Genomic DNA, 22096 nt, shown 5'->3' with positions numbered 1-22096 from the left:
AGAAACTGCACTTCATTCCCGCCCCACAGGAACTGCACTTCATTCCCGCCCCACAGGAACTGCACTTCATTCCCGCCCCACAGAAACTGCACTTCATTCCCGCTCCACAGAAACTGCATTTCATTCCCGCTCCACAGAAACTGCACTTCATTCCCACTCCACAGAAACTGCACTTCATTCCCGCTCCACAGAAACTGCACTTCATTCCCGCTCCACAGAAACTGCATTTCATTCCCGCTCCCCAGAAACTGCACTTCATTCCCACTCCACAGAAACTGCACTTCATTCCCTCTCCACAGAAACTGCACTTCATTCCCGCTCCACAGAAACTGCACTTCATTCCCGCTCCACAGAAACTGCACTTCATTCCCTCTCCACAGAAACTGCACTTCATTCCCGCTCCACAGAAACTGCACTTCATTCCCGCTCCACAGAAACTGCACTTCATTCCCGCTCCACAGAAACTGCATTTCATTCCCGCTCCACAGAAACTGCACTTCATTCCCGCTCCACAGAAACTGCACTTCATTCCGTCCCAGACACTGCACTTCATTCCCACCCCACAGAAACTGCACTTCATTCCCACCCCACAGAAACTGCACTTCATTCCCGCTCCACAGAAACTGCACTTCATTCCCGCTCCACAGAATCTGCACTTCATTCCCGCTCCACAGAAACTGCACTTCATTCCCGCTCCACAGAAACTGCACTTCATTCCCGCTCCACAGAAACTGCATTTCATTCCTGCACCACAGAAACTGCACTTCATTCCCGCTCCACAGAAACTGCACTTCATTCCCGCTCCACAGAAACTGCACTTCATTCCCGCTCCACAGAAACTGCACTTCATTCCCGCTCCACAGAAACTGCACTTCATTCCCGCTCCACAGAAACTGCACTTCTTACCACCCCACAGAAACTGCATTTCATTCCCGCTCCACAGAAACTGCATTTCATTCCCGCCCCACAGAAATTGCACTTCATTCCCGCTCCACAGAAACTGCATTTCATTCCCGCTCCACAGAAACTGCATTTCATTCCCGCTCCACAGAAACTGCACTTCATTCCCGCTCCACAGAAACTGCACTTCATTCCCGCTCCACAGAAACTGCACTTCATTCCCGCTCCACCGAAACTGCACTTCATTCCCGCTCCACAGAAACCGCACTTCATTCCCGCTCCACAGAAACTGCACTTCATTCCCCCCCCACAGAAACTGCACTTCATTCCCGCTCCACAGAAACTGCACTTCATTCCCGCTCCACAGAAACTGCACTTCATTCCCACCCCACAGAAACTGCACTTCATTCCCGCCCCACAGAAACTGCACTTCATTCCCGCCCCACAGAAACTGCACTTCATTCCCGCTGCACAGAAACTGCACTTCATTCACACCCCACAGAAACTGCACTTCATTCCCGCCCCACAGAAACTGCACCTCATTCCCGCCCCACAGAAACTGCACTTCATTCACTCCCCACAGAAACTGCACTTCATTCCCGCTCCACAGAAACTGCACTTCATTCCCGCTCCACAGAAACTGCACTTCATTCCCGCCCCACAGAAACTGCACCTCATTCCCGCCCCACAGAAACTGCACTTCATTCACTCCCCACAGAAACTGCACTTCATTCCCGCTCCACAGAAACCGCACTTCATTCCCGCTCCACAGAAACTGCACTTCATTCCCGCTGCACAGAAATTGCATAACATTCAAGATGAGAATGAGAAGATTATCACAGGTGATTTTCTGCACACAGAACAAAATTAATTGTAAATACAACTGGAAAGAAACAAAAACTGTTAGTGCTCATGAAAGAACACAAGAATGAGAGAATTGGCAAGAGAATAGGAAAAAATATAATTAAAGGGGAAAGTGAACATGAGAGAGAGAATAGCGGGGTACGGCAGGTGGTTTGAAAAAAAATCGCACACCATTCATTTTCAATGACTTCACTAACCTCCTGGGCTCCTCTTGGTGTCAATCTCCATTTCGCCACTGTATCCAGCCTGGCTCTCACTTTCGCCATATTCGCTGCCTGCTACCACTCGTGATTCTGTTGGCCTGCGTCCTGGGGAAACATAACTGGGGGCCCGTCCAGTCGGCCCTGAGCCAACCTCACTGCCTGAAAGAGAACATTTGGAAAATGAAGATTCCTCAGTCAATACTGGTCAGTTATCAGACTAATAAGGGTAGCTGCTCTAACTAACCGGATTGTCCCTAAAGGTGAGATTGAGCCCTCCTCCCACGTGGCTCCAGCCCCCTGTATTTGACTCTTCTGAAGTAACATAGAAAGCCATTCAGTTCAACAAATTTCTTGTTAGTGATCCAAGATGAAGGTCCACCAGCACTAACTTCCAACAAACAAATAAATGCTCAATTCCATATTCCCAGTTAGGAGCCATATCAGGAAGGGGTTCAGGTCAGGGAATTACAATAACTGTGTTGGGATCACAGACTTTCCCCCATACTTCAAATTAAACAATACACCGTATTCTGAGGGACAAAGACTACACCCTGTATATTTTTAAATAAAATGTGTGTCAAGGTATATGCTCTCTGCTATTTCAAAGAAAAAAAAAATTAAAACTTTGCAAAGACCTTTAAAAATGGCTGAATCTATGACTGCCTGTGACCCCCGTAGAATTTACCTGGCAGTATTGGGGAGACTTGCATTATATCTGGGGAGCCATAAAGAACTCTCTGCAGGCTGTACAGGCCAACTTCAAAGAGAGCTATATACAAAGAACTTCTGCAATTAATAACCCAGCCTGGAATAATAATATAATAATCGCTTATTGTCACAAGTAGGCTTCAATGAAGTTACTGTGAAAAGCCCCTAGTCGCCACATTCCGGCGCTTGTTCGGGGAGGCTGGTAGGGGAATTGAACCCGCCCTGTTGGCATTGTTCTGCATTACAAGCTAGCTGTTTAGCCCAGTGTGCTAAACCAGCCAACAGCAGCCTGCTAAGACAATGGAACCTGCAACCTTCCTTTCAATTCGTAACGGTTGGGACATTTAACAATCACGGGGATCCAGACGAGAGATATACATGCATTGTCAAAGATAGTGTGGAGGGGCAGCACGGTGGCACAGTGGGTTAGCACTGCGGCCTCACGGCACCGAGGTCCCAGGTTCGATCCCGGCTCTGGGTCACTGTCTGTGTGGAGTTTGCACATTCGTCCCCTGTTTGCGTGGGTTTCGCCCCCACAACCCAAAAATGTGCAAGCTAGGTGGATTGGCCATGCTAAATTGCCCTTTAATTGGAAAAATGAATAGGGTACTCTAAATTTAAAAAAAAGACAGTGGGGGGTGGGGGTCATGTGACATAGGCCTCTGGCTTGTGGAACCAGTAATAGTGCTTGCTGAACTGAAAATCTCAAGTCTGCTGTGTTAGGGAATAGATAGTTTAAACAATTTATATTTGTATTGTGGGTATTAGAAATAAGGTACAACTTTAAGCTTAATTTGTGTTTCTGTATTTGTGTGCTAAGGGTTAACACTTCAGTTAACTTCAAGTTAAACAAAGGTGCCTGCATGTCTATAGATTTTAGTTTCACTTTAAACTTTGCCTGCATTATAATTATGAGTTCAAGACGGGAAAACAATAGATAAAAAAATACTAAGCTGTTGCTTACCAACCAGGTGTCCACTCTGAAAAGTAGAAGTTTTTGAGTTCAGTTAGAACCAGGTAACTGAGACGAAAACACCTCTCACAGAAGCCAGACATCTGAAGTAATCCTAAGGTTGGGGACACCTTAATACACCTGTGAAGTGGCGTTCTGTTGGTGTGGCTGGGTACATAAGAAGCATGTGGTAATCTAAGCAGAGTACCAAAAGGAGAGGTTGATTAATCCTGAATCTGGATCCTTGGTGAAAGTATCCAAGAGAAGGCCTTTTGTGGGAGAATATTCCAAAATATGTCTTTTGAGAGTGGTTTGGAGACTCTCATGTGGAAGTCAGACTTCCAGTGAGACCAGTTGGCTAATAATGTGACGAGCATCCGGGGAAATTTGATGAGACATCCACAGGAGTTGTATTGAAGCACAGGGGTACGGTTCGATTCCTGTAACAGTCTCCCCGAACAGGTGCCGGAATGTGGCGACTCGGGGCTTTTCACAGTAACTTCATTTGATTTCATTTCATTTGTCACTTGGTTTCAGAGTGGAGTTTCAGTGTGTGGTGTGTCTGACCACATTCCACCTATTTATGTGGACTGTGTACTCACTGAGAACATTAGAGTATAAGGTATATCTTGAAACTTATGTTATCCCTATAAATCTGTGTACATCTGTAGAGATATAGGTGGGATTAAGGAGTAGTGTATTATAGTTAAATCTTTTCCTGTTTAATAAAGGTTTTATTCTTCAAATATAATTGGCAGTCCTGCAACTCTGTTCATCCACGTCTCGAAAAACAAAAAAATAAAAGTTACAATAAGTTGAGCAAGGGTTCCGCTCTGGGACCTGACTGTCCAATAGTAACATCTGCTGCGATCGTAATAGCTGTTTAACACCTGAGTAGCAGCCCATTTTGAAGGAGCTCTGGCCCAGGTTGGACACCTGGCCCCATCTACCCTGTTTCTGCTGGAAGTCTGTACTATTGCCAACAAGATTGATTCATCTCTGCATACCTATCTCACTGCACAAAGTCAACAACACCGGAACAGTGAATTATCCTGTATCAGTTCTCATCCCACCAACCTCCATGAAGGAACATTTAATTGGATTTTGATTCTAGACTCGAGAACCCACATGAAAGAATATTTATTTTCCCTGTGGCTCTGTATTGTGTATCTTTCTTTTCTCTGTCCCTCACTTTACTAGAGAGGGTGCACAGGAGATTCACCAGGATGTTGCCTGAGCTCAAGCGTTTCAGCCATGAAGAGAGGCTAGTTAGGCTGGGGTTGCTTTCCAGAAAGCTGAGGGGGAACTGATTGAGGTGTATACAATTATGAAGGGCATAAATAGAGTGGATAAGAAGGAACTTTTCCCCTTACCGGAAGGGTCAATAACCAGGGGGCATAGATATAAGGTAAGGAGCAGGAAGTTTAGAGAGGATGTGAAGAAAAACGTTGTCACCCAGTGGGTGGTTAGAATCTGGAACTCACTGTCTGAAAGGACGGTAAAGGGGGAACCCTCAACATTTAAAAAGTATTTAGATAAGCACTTGAAATGCCACAGCATACAAGGCTATGGACCAAATGCCAGAAAATGGGGTTAGAATAGACAGGTGCTAGATGGCCGGCGCAGACACGATGAGCTGAAGGGCCTGTTTTTGTGCTGTAAAACTCGATGATTCTATGGATATCTGAATATGAGAGGGTGTTGCGACCCCTCTTTCGCGTTTTGAGTGTGTGTAAATAAACTAACCCATTGAGCTCATCCCAACTCAAGTTTGCTGTCGGGTTATGAATAGAAAACTGATTCACACCAAAACCAAGGGGTTGGGAAACACGCCACTGCTTATGAAATGAATGAAAATCGCTTATTGTCACAAGTAGGCTTCAAATGAAGTTACTGTGAAAAGCCCCTAGTCGCCACATCCCGCCGCCTGTTCGGGGAAGCTGTTACGGGAATCGAACCGTGCTGCTGGCCTGTCTTGGTCTGCTTTCAAAGACAGCGATTTAGCCCTGTGCTAAACAGCCTGAGGGAAACAAATATAAAGAGGGAAACAAATTAAAACACCTTTCAGTTTACAGATGGGTGGTAAGGGAAGAAATTAGTGCTGTTTAAATTCCCCTCCGGTCTGTAACAATATGTTATACTTATTGCAATCTATAACTTTAATTTTCTGCTCTGAAACATGTAACGGTCTCTGATAAATTGCAGAGCCCTCCCACCCCTCCTCTCTTTTCCATCAGAAACGCAACAGGGCAGAATTTTCATCCCCCCACTGTCTATGACCCTATCAGGTGGGATGGAAAACTCGAGTGACCATAAAATAGAAACTGCTTTCATTATTGTCTGATGCCGTTAACACAAGCCAATGGCAGTTAAAGAAAAAAAGTAGGGCAGCACGGTGGCGCAATGGTAGCACTGCAGTCTCACGGCGCTGAGGTCCCAGGTTCAATCCCGGCTCTGGGTCACTGTCCGTGTGGAGTTTGCACATTCTCCCCGTGTCTGCGTGGGTTTCGCCCCCACAATCCAAAGATGTGCTGGTTAGGTGGATTGAATGAGCTAAATTGCCCCCTAATTGGAAAAAATGAATTGGGTACTCTAAATTTATAGAAGAAAAAAAGTTTTAAAAAAGACAAATTTCTGTTCCAGAGAGTTCTGGAGAATTAGTTAGCGAGTATGTTCAAGAAAGATCGAGAGATTTCTAAAAATATCAAATATGCAGGAAAATGGTATTGAAGTCGAAGATCGACCATGATCTCACTGAATGGTGGAGCAGGCTCGAATGGCCTACTGCTGCGCCTAGTTTGTATGTTCTTAATCATTTCAATTTTACAAGGAAGGAAGATGGGAATAGGAGTAGGACATTCAGCCCCTTGAGGATATTCTGTCAGACTGATGATGACTGACAGCTCCTGGGGCTGGACAACCGTCCTTTTAAGAGATGGCAGTCCTGACACCAACCAATTAGTCATCTGACCCCGACAAACCATTCGCCCTATTGTTTACTAGCCACTAGGTTTTGGTTATTTGTGCCACAAATGGACAACCAAATCTCTTGTTCCTCTATAATTTCTGACTCTAGTTAAAGATACAACTTGCTTGGATCGAAACTAGATATTCTCACCTTTGACTCCATTTGCCACAAGTGCATGGTGGCAGAAAGGTGGACTGATTGTTTACAACATCACAGTGGTTAGCATGGCAACACTGATGCTGCTGTATTGGAGGTCCTGCTTAGGAGGCACACTAAAGGGAAATGGGCCTACTTGACACTCAAGGTCACCCGCAAGTTAAAAACCCAAGTGCCACCTGCATGGAGGGATGTCACCAGCTGGACTAGTGCTGGAATGGGGCCATACAAGCCAGGGAGTCCCAGGTTATCTACTGCCCTGTTAGTTGGTCCGAGCTAGGGAAGCAGTTGTAACATTACAATTGGCCTCAATGTTCCCAGCCTTGAAGAAGCATAATCATCCACAGCTTCTACTCTAAAATTGGCAAACAGTGTGAACGGTGGCAGAGTGGTTAGCACTGCTGCCCCTCAGCACCAGGGACCCGGGTTCGATTCCGACCTTGGGTGACTGTCTGTATGGAGTTTGCTCCTTCTCCCAGTGTCTGTGTGGGTTTTCTCCAGTTTCCTCCCACTGTCCTAAGATGTGGGTTAGGTTAGGTGGTTATTGGGTTAGGGTGGGGGAGTGGGCTTGGAGGGAGTGTCCTTTAAGAAGGTCGCAGACTCAATGAGCTGAATGGCCTCTTTCTGCACTGACGGGATTCTATAATTCTATGTAAAATGTAAGTGTAAAGTCGCCATAGTCCCAGATTACCACAGGCTGCTTTCCCCTTTGAGGGGGAGAGCTGACTGGTGATGGTTTAACCTGAGGATCGTCACACCGCAGGAGAGGAGCACGGTTGAGAAGTGTAGCGCACAAAGACTCACGAGAGACGAATAGAGATGAAGTCGACGAGGCTTTATTAAGCGTGACTTGTTCCCCGCAGTTCAGTAACAGACTGGCCTGCGGGGGAGAACTCCTGGTTCTTATACTCCGCCTTCAGGGCGGAGCTAGAGGTCAACAGCCAACCAGGACCCGGGATCTGTCAGCCAATGACATCACGGCTTCACAGCCCCACATGACCCCGAATGCATACTACCACATTCACCCCTTGTTAAAAATGAACCCGCCGGGGTGGTGCTTCGCATGGTGGTAGGGGTTTACAAGGCTGGTCCTGGGAGGAAAACTTTTGCATGTCATCACAGTATGTACAGGGTTTTTTTGTTTTTGTTTTGCACTATTTACAGTAGTCGTAAGGGGGAAAAGAAAAAAAGTCCACAACATTGTAGTGTTACATCCATGCCACGAGTCGGTCGGGCGGTCTGGTCGTCCTTGTCGATCGCCTCGGCCCCGGTGGTGGTGCTTGTTCCCGTGTTGTCGTCTCCGGGAGCCTTATGGTTTCAGCTTCAGCTTCACTTCTGGTCGGACCTGGGAGGAGGACCGATCCTCCCGGGAAGGGGGCGGTGGCGGGGTGCGCCGGTGGCAGGGAGGGGGTGATTGGTGTCGGGGGGGGGTGTGCGTGTTGCCGGCGGGCGCCAGATCTCGCAGGGAGACCGTGTCCTGTTGGCCGTCGGGGTACTCCACGTAAGCGTACTGCGGGTTCGCGTGGAGGAGGTGAACCCTCTCGACCAACGGGTCCGATTTGTGCGCCCGCACATGTTTTCGGAGCAAGATGGGTCCTGGGGCCGCCAGCCAGATCGGCAGCGACGTTCCAGAGGAGGACTTCCTGGGGAAGACAAGGAGGCGCTCATGAGGCGTTTGGTTAGTGCTAGTACACAGTCGCGACTGGATGGAGTGGAGAGCGTCCGGGAGGACCTCCTGCCACCGTGAAACTGGGAGGTCCCTGGACCGTAGGGCCAGTAGGACGGTCTTCCAGACCGTGCCGTTCTCCCTCTCTACTTGCCCGTTCCCCCGGGGGTTGTAGCTGGTCGTCCTGCTCGAGGCTATACCGTTGCTGAGCAGGAACTGGCGCAGCTCGTCACTCATGAAGGAGGACCCCCTGTCGCTGTAGACGTATGCGGGGCAACCGAACAGTGTGAATATGGTGTTAAGGGCTTTAATGACTGTGGCCGCTGTCATGTCAGGGCAGGGGATGGCGAAGGGGAAACGGGAGTACTCGTCCGCCACATTCAGGAAGTATGTGTTGCGGTCGGTGGAGGGGAGGGGCCCTTTGAAATCCAGACTAAGGCGTTCAAAGAGACGGGAAGCCTTGATCAGGTGCGCACCATCCGGCCTGAAAAAGTGCGGTTTGCACTCTGCGCAGATGTGGCAGTTCCTTGTGACTGTACGGACCTCCTCCACAGAGTAGGGGAGGTGCGGGACTTTATAAAGTGGTAGAACCGAGTGACCCCCGGGTGGCAGAGGTCCTCGTGGAGGGTTTGGAGGCAGTTAATTTGTGCGTTGGCACATGTGCCGCAGGATAGGGCATCGGACAGCTCGTTCAGCTTTCCGGGACGGTACAGAAGTTGAAGGTGGAGAGCTCGATCCTCCACCTTAAGATCTTGTCGTTTTTAATTTTGCCCCGCTGTGCATTATCGAACATGAAGGCTACCGACCGTTGGTCCGTGAGGAGAGTGAATCTCCTGCCGGCCAGGTAATGCCTCCAATGTCGCACAGCTTCCACTATGGCTTGGGCTTCCTTTTCCACTGAGGAGTGGCGGATTTCTGAAGCGTGGAGGGTTCGGGAGAAAAAGGCCACGGGTCTGCCCGCTTGGTTAAGGGTGGCCGCTAGAGCTACATCGGAGGCGTCGCTCTCGACCTGGAAGGGGAGGGACTCGTCGATGGCGCGCATCGTGGCCTTTGCGATATCTGCTTTGATGCGGCTGAAGGCCTGGCAAGCCTCTGTCGACAGAGGGAAGGTCGTGGTCGGTATTAGGGGGCGGGCCTTGTCTGCGTACTGGGGACCCACTGGGCGTAATATGAAAAGAACCCCAGGCAGCGTTTTAGGGCTTTTGAGCAGTGAGGGGGGGGGAAATTCCATGAGGGGGCGCATGCGTTCGGGGTCGGGGCCTATTATCCCATTGCGCACTACATATCCCAAGATGGCTAGCTGGTTTGTGCTAAAAACGCACTTGTCCTCGTTGTATGTGAGTTTCAAGGCTTTAGCGGTCTGGAGGAATTTTTGGAGGTTGGCTTCGTGGTCCTGCTGATCATGGCCGCAGATGGTTACGTTGTTGAGATACGGGAACGTGGCCTGCAACCCGTGTTGATCAACCATTCGGTCCATCTCTTGTTGGAAGACCGAGACCCCGTTTGTGACGCCAAATGGGACCCTTAGCAAGTGGTATAATCGCCCGTCTGCCTCGAAGGCTGTGTACTTGCGGTCACTTGGGCGGATGGGGAGCTGATGGTAGGCGGACTTGAGGTCCACGGTGGAGAAGACCTTATATTGGGCAATCCGATTGACCATGTCGGATATGCGGGGGAGAGGGTACGCATCTAGTTGTGTGTACCTGTTGATGGTCTGGCTATAGTCTATGACCATCCTTTGCTTCTCCCCTGTCTTTACTACTACCACCTGTGCTCTCCAGGGACTATTGCTGGCCTGGATTATGCCTTCCTTCAGTAGCCGCTGGACTTCGGACCGAATGAATGTCCGGTCCTGGGCGCTGTACCGTCTGCTCCTAGTGGCGATGGGTTTGCAATCCGGGGTGAGGTTTGCAAACAAGGATGGGGGCTCAACCTTGAGGGTTGCGAGGCCGCAGATAGTGAGTGGGGGTATTGGGCCGCCGAATTGGAAGGTTAGGCTCTGCAGATTGCACTGGAAGTCTAATCCCAGTAATGTGGGCGCGCAGAGTTGGGGAAGGACGTAGAGCCTGTAGTTTTTAAACTCCCTCCCTTGCACCGTTAGGGTAACTATGCAGAAGCCTTTAATCTGTACGGAGTGGGATCCTGCAGCTAGGGAAATCTTTTGCGCACTGGGACGGATGGTCAAAAAACAGCGTCTTACCGTGTCGGGGTGGATGAAGCTTTCTGTGCTCCCGGAGTCGAGCAGCCATGGTGTCTCGTGCCCGTTTATCAGCACCGTTGATGTCGTCGTCTGGATCGTCCGGGGTCGTGCTTGGTCCAGCGTCATTGAGGCCAGACGTGATCGTAGTGCTTGAGCGTCTTCCTCGAACCCCGTGGAGCCGTCGACACTGGGGTCCGTTGTTGCCGTCCAAGATGGCGGCGGGGGTGAACAAAATGGCCACCCCCATGCATCGCACATGGCTGGGGGTCACAAGATGGCGGCGGGGGTGGACAAAATGGCCGCCCCCATGCGTCGCACAGGGCTGGGGGGTCCCAAGATGGCGGCGCCCCTCCTCCCCTCGTGGTGGCCGGGACCCAAAATGTCGGCGCCTGCGGGTCGCACATGGGGCGCTGGGGGGGTTGGTGAGCGTTTGAAACGCGCAGGACTCCTTGTACTCCAGGGACAGCGGTGGCCGGGACCCAAAATTGCTGCGCTTGCGGGTCGTACATAGGGCACTGGGGGGGTGTTGGGGAGCGTTAGAAACGCGCAGGACTGCTTCTTCTCCTGAGACAGCGGCGACCTCCCGGGACCGGCACACAGCCGCGAAATGGCCCTTTTTCCCGCAGCTCTTGCAAATCGCTGCGCGGGCCGGGCAGCGCTGCCGGGGGTGTTTCGCCTGGCCGCAGAAATAGCAGCGGGCTCCCCCGGGACAACTTGGAGTCTGAACCGCGCAAGCCTGTGGGGTGGGGGGGGGTTTGTCGCGACGGGGGTCCACGGAGCCCAAGGGGCTGCCGCGCGGTCGGGGCCGTACGTGCGGGCGTTTCGCGCGGCTACATCCAGGGAGGCTGCAAGGGCCCGTGCCTCTGAGAGTCCCAGCGACTCTTTTTCCAAAAGTCTTTGGCGGATTTGGGGAGAGTTCATACCTGCGACAAAAGCATCGCGCATCAACATGTCCATGTGTTCAATCGCGTTTACCGGCGGGCAGCTGCAGGCCCGTCCCAAAATTAGCAGCGCGGCGTAGAATTCGTCCAGCGATTCTCCGGGACTTTGCCGTCTCATTGCGAGTTGGTAGCGTGCGTAGATCTGGTTCACTGGGCGTCTGGAAATCCTCTGCGTCTTCGATGAGAGGGAAATTTCCGGGCTTACCCTCGAGTGCAGGACCTGTAGTTTCTGGTCTTCTGTGACCCGGCCGGGGGCCGTTCTGAGGTAGGCCTCGAAACAAGTCTGCCAGTGTTTGAAAACTGCTGCTGAGTTCACTGCGTGGGGGCTGATCCTCAGGCATTCCGGGATGATCCTGAGCTCCATAGTCCTTTAAGCACGCTTAATAAATTGTAGCGCAGAAAGACTCACGAGAGACGAATAGAGATGAAGTCGATGAGGCTTTATTAAGCGTGACTTGTTCCCCGCAGTTCAGTAACAGACTGGCCTGCGGGGGAGAACTCCTGGTTCTTATACTCCGCCTTCAGGGCGGAGCTAGAGGTCAACAGCCAACCAGGACTCGGGATCTGTCAGCCAATGACATCACGGCTTCACAGTCCCACATGACCCCTAATGCATACTACCACAAGAAGGCGGGCCTTCATAAATAACCTCAGCCCACACGGGAATAGAACCTGCGCTACTGGTCTCGTTCTGCACCACGAACCAACGGTAAAGCCATCTGATGATGGCTACACCACTTGTGATGATGGTAGTGTGGGCAGGGGGAGGAGAGTGAGTGAGGGGATGGGGGGGAGGAGAGTGAGTGAGGGGATGGGGGGGGGGAGAGTGTGTGAGTCGTCAGGGGAAGAGAGAGAGTGTGTGAGGGATTGGTGGAAGAGGGAGAGTGTGTGAGGGGTGGGGGGGAAGAGGGAGAGTGTGTGAGGGGTGGTGGGAAGAGAGAGAGTGTGTGAGGGGTGGGGGGGAAGAGGGAGAGTGTGTGAGGGGAGAGAGAGAGAGTGTGTGAGGGGTGGGGGGAAGAGGGAGAGTTTGTGAGGGGAGAGAGTGTGTGAGGGGTCGGAGGAAGAAGGAGAGTGTGTGAGGGGTGGGGGGGAAGATGGAGAGTGTGTGAGGGGTGGGGGGAAGAGGGAGAGTGTGCAAGGTGTGGGGGGAAGAGGGAGAGTGTGTGAGGGGTGGGGGGAAGAGAGAGAATGTGTGAGGGGAGAGAGAGTGTGTGTGAGGGGTGGGGGGAAGAGGGAGAGTGTGTGAGGGATGGGGGGGAAGACTGAGAGTGAGCAAGGGGTGGGGGGAAGAGGGAGAGTGTGTGAGGGGAGAGAGTGTGTGAGGGGTGGGAGGAAGGAGAGTGTGTGAGGGGTGGGGGGGAAGTGTGAGAATGTGTGAGGGGTGGGGGGAAGAGGGAGAGTCTGTGAGGGGAGAGAGTGTGTGAGGGGTGGGAGGAAGGAGAGTGTGTGAGGGGTGGGGGGAAGAGGGAGAGTGTGTGAGGGGAAGAGGGAGAGTGTGTGAGGGGAAAGAGTGTGTGAGGGGTGGGGGGAAGAGGGAGAGTGTGTGAGGGGAGAGAGAGAGTGTGTGAGTGGTGGGGGGAAGAGGGAGAGTATGTGAGGGGTCGGGGGAAGAGAGAGAGAGTGTGTGAGGGATGGGGGGAAGAGGGAGAGTGTGTGACGGATGGGGGTAGATTGAGAGTGAGCAAGGGGTGGGGGGAAGAGGGAGAGTGTGTGATGGGGTGGGAGGAAGAGGGAGCGTGTGTGAGTGGTGGGGGGAAGAGGGAGAGTATGTGAGGGGAGAGAGTATGTGAGGGGTGGGAGGAACGAGAGTGTGTGAGGGGTGGGGGGAAGCGGGAGAGTGTGTGAGGGGAGAGAGAGTGTGTGAGTGGTGGGGGGAAGAGGGAGAGTATGTGAGGGGCGGGGGTGAAGATGGAGAGTGTGTGAGTGGTGAGGGGGAAGAGGGAGAGTGTGTGAGGGGGAAGAGGGAGAGTGTGTGAGGGATGGGGGGAAGAGAGAGAGTGTGTGAGTGGTGAGGGGGAAGAGGGAGAGTGTGTGAGGGGTGGGTGGAAGAGAGAGTGTGTGTGAGGGGTGGGAGGGAAGAGGGAGAGTGTGTGAGGGGGAAGAGGGAGAGTGTGTGAGGGATGGGGGGAAGAGAGAGAGTGTGTGAGTGGTGAGGGGGAAGAGGGAGAGTGTGTGAGGGGTGGGTGGAAGAGAGAGTGTGTGTGAGGGGTGGGGGAATAGGGAGAGTGTGTGAGGGGTCGGGTGAAGAGAGTGTGTGAGGGGAGAGGGAGTGTGTTAAAGGGTTAGGGGAGAAATGAGAGTGTGTGCAAAGGGTGGGGAGAAGAGAGAGTGTGCGCGAGGGGTGGAGGGGAAGGAGCAAGAGAGTGTGTGTGAAGGGTCGAAGGAAGAGAGAGTGTGCAATGGGTGGGGTGAAGAGAGAGTGTGTGTGTGCAAGGAGTGGGCCTCTGCCTTCAGATACTGAGCAAAGGGTCCCACAAACTGGAAATCCGCCTCTGTTTCCATCAATTAACTTCTTGAGTCACAGTTTGTCTGCCCATGCGACCAGCTAGACCCCGAGCAATCCTAAACCTAACGCAACCTGTAATTTGAAAGCTCCTGAAGTTGGAAAATCTCTAATGGTTTGCAGGAGATTTCATTCAGCAGTGCTAACTACATTTTGGTGATTCAGCATTCAATGTCCATTTGAAACAAGTACTAAATTAGGACAGTGAGACAGATTTATATAATGACTGAAGACAAAAATAGAGATCACTATTTTAATGTCTGTGGAGCAGAGCTTTGATAAGGGCCATGGGGTTTCATTTGAACAGGATGGTGCTGCGAATAACTTTGATTTCCACTCTCGATAAGTCAGCATTATGAAAACAGGTACACCGGTCTCGCATTGGAGTCACGCTGCTCCCTCCCAATCTCCAACTGCAGTCCGTAGCTTATTGACTTGATTTGATGATAAGAAAGCTCTACATTAATTAGCCCATTCTCCATCCCCTGCAGTAAGGCAGCTGGGGAGCAGCTTGCTGCGTCTGTGGTGTCTCACGTCAAGGCCGCTGATGCTGCGGCTTCCTATCTGTCCCATTTAAAGGGGCCATTATTGCAGAAAATAAATTATCTGCATGCAGAAGTTCAGAAGAGTGTGGATCGTTGCTGGGGATTGCAGCTCAGGGCCATCAACGCGAGGCCACAGATTTAAAGTGATTTGGTGAAGAAGCAAGTGTGGCGTGGGGAAAAAACCTTTTCACACGAGGGTTCGGGATCTGGAAGTGTGGTGGAGGCAGATTCAATCGAGGCGTTCAAGAAGGCATTAGATGATTATTTATAGCGCTTTACAGCACAGAAAGAGGCCACTTGGCCCGTTGCGTGTGCCGGCTATCAAACCCCGATTTATTCTAATCCCATTTTCCAGCAGTTGGCCCGTAGCCTACGGCATTTCAAATGCTCATCTAAATGCTTCTTAAATGTTGTGAGAGTTCCTGCCTCTGCCGCACTTTCAGGAAGTGAGTTCCAAATTTCCACCTCCCTCTGGGTGAAAAGGTTTCTCCTCAAATCCCATCTAAGTCTCCTGCCCCTTACCTTAAATCTATCCCTCTACCCCTCTACCGAGGGAGACGTTTCTTCCTAACTGCATCTCTCATAATTTTGCACAGCTCAATGAAGTCTCTCCTCAGCCTTCTCTGCTCTAAGGAGAACAATCCCAGTCTATCCAGCCTCTCTTCATAGCTGAAATGCTCCAGCGTAGGCAACATCCTGGTGAATCTCCTCTGCACCCTCTTCAGTGCAACTGCATCCTTCCTACAGTGTGGCAACCAGAACGGCACACTCTTAACTGTGGGCTAATGAGCATTTTATACAGCTCCCTCATAACCTTCCTGCTCTTTTATTCTATGCCTCGTCTAATAAAGGCAAGTATCCCACATGCCTTCAGTGCTTACAGCCTACTTACTTGTGGAAGCTGCCTATTCAGGCCTTTTTAACAAACATACATTCCAGCGAGCGCCACCAGATACCATTTGGAAAAGGCACCTTTGGCAATTGAATCCAATCAGTACGCAGGGGTATGGGGAAAGGGCTGGGTAATGGCACCAAGCCACGATGCTCATTTGCAGACACAAGGAACCAAATTGTCTCCTGTGCCGTAACAATTCGGTGATTCTGTGACATTGTTCTCCCTGCGCAGCTCTTACTGGGCAGGGGGTTATGAGGCAAAACTGGGGGCATCTCTATTTGGGTGAGGTTAAAAAAAATTGGATGGGGACCTTTGGTTTGGGGAAGACCTCATGGCAAACACTTACTCTCCCTCCTCAGAGGCCCCACGTGCACTCTGCAGATACCTCGGGCTGGATTCTCCGATTTGGAGACTATGTCCTGATGCCGGCCTGGGAACGGTGGCGTTTTACGACCGAAAAAACGGTGCAAAACGGCCACCGATCTTCCATCTGGTGGAGGACTAGTAGACATACAGTGTAGAGCACCCGGCTCTAGCTGCCGATACGGCCGGAGAATTGCCGGGTCCATGGCCGCGCATGCGCCCGGTGTCAGTCTGCAACGGCCGCACCATGCGACGTGGAGCCGGCCGCGTGGACCCGGCCTGCCAAATAGTGCCTCCCGTTGGCCAGGCTCGCCACCCCCGGACCACCCCACCACCAGTGCCCCCAGCCCTGCCAAAGCCACCCCTGCCCGTGGATTGGCTCTCCCCCAATTGTGGTGGCGCTGGACTCAGTCTGCAGTCACCACGCCGAGTTCCCGAAAAAAAATAGCATGAGTGACCCACGCCGTCCGGAACTCGGCCTTACGGGGGAGGGCCTCAGGCGGCGAACTCCTAGAGAACGCCGTTTTGGATGGGGGCGTCGCATCGCAACAGCGGCACCGCCCCCGATTTCGGCGCGAGCGTTGGTTCTCCGGCTGATCGCTGTTTGCGATTACGGATATTGGAGAATCCCACCCCTCATCCCTCAAGTTACATCATCTTCCACTGTAGGCCAGGCAATGGAGAATTCCCAGCATTCTCTCACCTTGCTCCTTCTGACAACAGAAGTACATTTGCTTTGGGACAGAGATTCGGACCCGGGAGAAGCTTCCTGGAAATTGCTATTGAGTTTGGGATGAGGGGTATTTATATTTTTGGAAGCATTGTGGGTGATATCTTTGCACGGTGAGGAATGACAGACCAATGAAAAGGCTGGGTATGAGAACGAGGACAGAACTTTCAACTCCCCGGTGGAGTCTGACAGTACCAGATTGGCCAGCGATTACATAGACCTGATTTTCCCATCGATACTGTCAATGATTTACGGCACTAAGGTCCCAGGTTCGATCCCGGCTCTGGGTCACTGTCCGTGTGGAGTTTGCACATTCTCCCCGTGTCTGCGTGGGTTTCACCCCCACAACCCAAAGATGTGCAGGGTAGGTGGATTGGAAATGCCCCTTAATTGGAAAAAATGAATTGGGCTCCCTAAATTTATTAAAATAAAAGGTACTGTCAATGAAAGGGAACATGAGCACACAATACGATATTGCCAGTTGTGCAGCCCAGTTCAAGTTGTCTCTTGAATAATCTGATCACACCAGCAGTTAATTTTCTATGTATTATTCACACAGGCTTCAAAGTGGCTGCTTTCCTCTGACAGGCGGCTTTCGTGCTTTCACACTCTCTTTTCATTCAAAACCGTTTTGAAGTATTTCTGGAGCACATCCCAAGGCTGCCGGTTGCTATCACAGGGCACATTCCAAAACACTGGAGCAACAATCAGCTCTCATTCACAGTTTGAGATTGTCAAAAATTACACTTTGATTTCTGCGGGTGGTCCTTTCCCAGTAGAAAGAGGAAGGGTCTTACGTGGGCCCTATATAGACCATCGAGTAGCTGATCATGGACTTTACAGCGCACTTCCAGCCAGTCAAACGGTTGACCTGTCCCTATGCAACATTTGTACTTGTCTTCGGAGATGGCTCTGGTGTCATGACTATTTACTTCACATTGCCATTGCTAAGGACAAGATTGTTGCTGCAATGTAAAGGTCAGATTGACTAGCAGTTGGTGGATCAAACCCCTGGCTATTATACACGGAAAGATGCCAAGAGATGTAGACGTATCATTTGAAGCAGGATCTCAGTTAATGATTGAGAGACAATTTTGATATTCCTTCTGTTAATGGACTTCAGCCTTTTTGTTAAAATCGGGTAGTTTTTGTTCCAGACCGTTACCCTCTTACATTGAAGTGTCTAAACATTTCCAGGGAGAGGGGGCAGGGCTAGAGCTAGGGCTGTATCTGCAGTAGGTGGAAGCCCAGCATAGGGTTGTATATGAAGCGGGGAGCACAGTCCCAAAGAAGATGGTGCTGTGGTCTGCCTCTGCCAGCATCCCCCCCACCCCGCCCCCTGCGAAAACGTCTGCAGGGGGTCAGGGCGAAGACTGGAGAACGAGAAGTACTGGGAAAGGTTTTAAATTCCACTCTTGAATTTTTAACAGCAGAAGTATCTTGTCACTGACAATCTCCACCCGTGACTGGAAAATAACAGTTTCCAAAGCCTGACATTCATGGGCCTTGTTTTCGGGTTTTTTCTAGCAAGGCCATGCTTTCAGCTGCCTGGACCCTAAGCTCAGGAATTCTCTCCCTCAAACTCCCCCTTGCTCGATCCTTCTTTAAAACGCTCCTTAACAGCACGACGGCACAGTGGCTAGCACTGCTGCCTCACAGCGCCGGGGACTCGGGTTCAAATCCGGCCTTGGGTGACTGAGTGGAGTTTGCACTTTCTCCCTGTGTCTCCGTGGATTTCCTCCTGGTGCTCATGTTTCCTCCCATGTGCCGGTTAGGTTGACTGGCCATGCTAAAGTGCCCCTTTGTGTCCAAAAGGTTAGGTGGGGTTATGGGGCCAGGGCAGGGCAATGGCCTCGGTTGGGAGCTCTTTCAGAGAGTGGATGCAGACTCGATGTGCTGAATGGCTCCTTCTCTGCACTGTAGGGATTCTATGATTCTAAAACTTACCAGTTTGATCGAACTTTTGGTTCCCTGTCCCAACGTCCTTCATGTGCCTTTGGTGTCATACTATGTTTGATAGTGCCCCTGTCAAGTGCCTTGAAACATTTTATTACACTAAAGGTGCTATTCAAATGCAAGTTGTTGTTTCTCAGCTGACAAAGTGAAGAAGGCAAGCGATGCTGGAGTTGGACAAGATTCACTGACGCTGTTTATTGCCAGGACTGAGGAAGGGCAGGGAGGAAAATCTCCCCTAATGAATCCACAAGCAAACAAAACTGCCTTATTCATACTTTATTTCAGCCGATGATGGCATGATTTGGTGACAAGAGTCTGCTGACTATCCCTGCACCACAGTTTTTCACTGCCCTGCAAGAGTGCAAATAAACAACCACTTGTACCACTTCAGATGAAATGATTAAAAATGAATCAGTGCAGAGAACATACTGGAGAGAGAAAGAATATTAAAGTGGCGTATTCCCCATTGAAATCAAAAGATTATTGTGTAATACTCCCAACCCGTTGACATCAATAGGGTAAATCTGCAATGTCTGTTATTACCTTTACTTGTAATTAAAATGTACTTCCGAATTTTACAGTGCAGGAGTTGGCCAGAAGACCAATATTGCCTGCATCAGACCTTTGGAGGAATTATCCATACACTCCATACTCCTCCCCTTTCCCTATCACATTTTATTTTAAATTTTTAAAGATCTATTTCCCTTGTAAAAGTTTTTATATGTTTTGATTCCGTTACGGTTTCTGGAAAATACTGATCCTTTGTTCTACACCTCTGCTGGGCCTGCGAGGCTTGTACTTCTTTCTCTGGGGAAGAGAAGACTGAGAGGTGTCTTGATAAGAGGTCTGGAAAATGCTTTAAAATCGCGGTGGACGTGGAGGAGAACGTTTCCACCTGTGGGGGAGTCTAAAACTCGGGCCGGGATATGCCGGACTCGCAGCAGGAGCTTCAGCGGCCCAACCAAAGGTCCACTGACTTTCGATGATCCCAGCAGTGGGCGGGGCTGGTATCGTGCCCTAGGGGCATTATTATATTCCACTGACAAATCCAATAAGGAACTTAGGAGACACTCCTTTACTCAAAGTTGTGAGAAAAGGGAACCCGTTACCAAATAGACTGGTTGAGGCGAAGTTCATTTAAGGGGACGTTAAGCAAAGGAATAGGAAGATATGTTAATCGGATGAAGTAGGGAGAGAGGAGGATCATGATGCACAAATATTAGGCAAAAAGGTCTGTTTTTTTATGCACTGTTAATTCTATGTACGGCAAGAGTTCACACTCTCTCTAACCTCATCTGCATTTATGATCTATCATCTGCATTGATGATCACAGGCTGAAAGTCCCTGCTTCACAGCATCTAAGACTCTGGAGGCGTAAGCCACGGGCCTTAACTGTTCGTGCCGTTCCTGGAGGAGCACGGCCGAAAGGGTGCGGTCTGGGCTTGCTACCTCTATAGCGTAAGGGGAAAGCGGGTCTGGAACTTGTAGTGCGAGGGCTGCTATGAGTGCTCTTTTCAAAGAGTCCACAGCATCCATATGCTGTGGAAGCCATTCCCAAGTGGCTCCTTTCTTTAGGTCTGAGAGGGGTGCTGCCTTGCTGGCAAAACCGTCAATGCGGTTTCGGCAGTAGCCAACCAGTCCTAAAAACGACCGGAGGGCTGAAACATTGTGGGGAAGGGGCAATTTGGCAATCGAGTCAATTCTTTTATGCTCGATCTCGCGTTTAGTATGGCAGGGGGGTGGGCTAGTATGGCTAGTATGGCAGGGGGGTGGGCACGGGAGCAATAGGTCAGAAGGTGAGAGCATTGAGGGAGAACTAGGGAATAGGGACAGTGTGGCTCTGAGGAAGAGCAGACAGGGAGAAGTTGCTGAACACAGCGGGTCTGGTGGCCTGAAGTGCATATGTTTTAATGCAAGAAGTATTACAGGTAAGGCAGATGAACTTAGAGCTTGGATTAGTACTTGGAACTATGATGTTGTTGCCATTACAGAGACCTGGTTGAGGGAAGGGCAGGATTGGCAGCTAAACGTTCCAGGATTTAGATGTTTCAGGCGGGATAGAGGGGGATGTAAAAGGGGAGGCGGAGTTGCGCTACTGGTTCGGGAGAATATCACAGCTGTACTGCGAGAGGACACCTCAGAGGGCAGTGAGGCTATATGGGTAGAGATCAGGAATAAGAAGGGTGCAGTCACAATGTTGGGGGTTTACTACAGGCCTCCCAACAGCCAGCGGGAGATAGAGGAGCAGATAGGTAGACAGATTTTGGAAAAGAGTAAAAACAACAGGGTTGTGGTGATGGGAGACTTCAACTTCCCCAATATTGACTGGGACTCACTTAGTGCCAGGGGCTTAGACGGGGCGGAGTTTGTAAGGAGCATCCAGGAGAGCTTCTTAAAACAATATGTAGACAGTCCAACTAGGGAAGGGGCGGTACTGGACCTGGTATTGGGGAATGAGCCCGGCCAGGTGGTAGATGTTTCAGTAGGGGAGCATTTCGGTAACAGTGACCACAATTCAGTAAGTTTTAAAGTACTGGTGGACAAGGATAAGAGTGGTCCCAGGATGAATGTGCTAAATTGGGGGAAGGCTAATTATAACAATATTAGGCGGGAACTGAAGAACATAGATTGGGGGCGGATGTTTGAGGGCAAATCAACATCTGACATGTGGGAGGCTTTCAAGTGGCAGTTGAAAGGAATTCAGGACCGGCATGTTCCTGTGAGGAAGAAGGATAAATACGGCAATTTTCGGGAACCTTGGATGACGAGAGATATTGTAGGCCTCGTCAAAAAGAAAAAGGAGGCATTTGTCAGGGCTAAAAGGCTGGGAACAGATGAAGCCTGCGAGGAATATAAGGAAAGTAGGAAGGAACTTAAGCAAGGAGTCAGGAGGGCTAGAAGAGGTCACAAAACGTCATTGGCAAATAGGGTTAAGGAAAATCCCAAGGCTTTTTACACGTACATAAAAAGCAAGAGGGTAGCCAGGGAAAGGGTTGGCCCACTGAAGGATAGGCAAGGGAATCTATGTGTGGAGCCAGAGGAAATGGGCGAGGTACTAAATGAATACTTTGCATCAGTATTCACCAAAGAGAAGAAATTGGTAGATGTTGAGTCTGGAGAAGGGTGTGTAGATAGCCTGGGTCACATTGAGATCCAAAAAGACGAGGTGTTGGGTGTCTTAAAAAATATTAAGGTAGATAAGTCACCAGGGCCTGATGGGATCTACCCCAGAATACTGAAGGAGGCTGGAGAGGAAATTGCGGAGGCCTTGACAGAAATCTTTGGATCCTCGCTGTCTTCAGGGGATGTCCCGGAGGACTGGAGAATAGCCAATGTTGTTCCTCTGTTTAAGAAGGGTAGCAAGGATAATCCCGGGAACTACAGGCCGGTGAGCCTGACTTCAGTGGTAGGGAAATTACTGGAGAGAATTCTTCGAGACAGGATCTACTCCCATTTGGAAGCAAATGTACGTATTAGTGAGAGGCAGCACGGTTTTGTGAAGGGGAGGTCGTGTCTCACTAACTTGATAGAGTTTTTCGAGGAGGT

At 50.4% G+C, this 22096-nt stretch overlaps 1 protein-coding gene across 5 annotated transcripts in view; it reads right to left on the bottom strand.

Annotated features, from left to right (window-relative positions):
- LOC140395261 (rabphilin-3A-like) overlaps positions 1–22096 on the bottom strand; it is a 545215-nt gene that overhangs the window by 130114 nt on the left and 393005 nt on the right. For all 5 annotated transcript variants that reach the window (XM_072482954.1, XM_072482865.1, XM_072483205.1 and 2 more), the window contains one exon: positions 1962–2126. In XM_072482954.1, the coding sequence (XP_072339055.1) occupies positions 1962–2126 (165 nt within the window). The remainder of the gene's footprint in view (positions 1–1961; positions 2127–22096) is intronic.

Source organism: Scyliorhinus torazame, chromosome 1, assembly GCF_047496885.1.
Source record: "Scyliorhinus torazame isolate Kashiwa2021f chromosome 1, sScyTor2.1, whole genome shotgun sequence".
Taxonomy (NCBI): domain Eukaryota; kingdom Metazoa; phylum Chordata; class Chondrichthyes; order Carcharhiniformes; family Scyliorhinidae; genus Scyliorhinus; species Scyliorhinus torazame.
The sequence above is the reverse complement of the archived record's forward strand: the minus strand, read 5'-3'. Positions and strand labels throughout refer to the sequence as shown.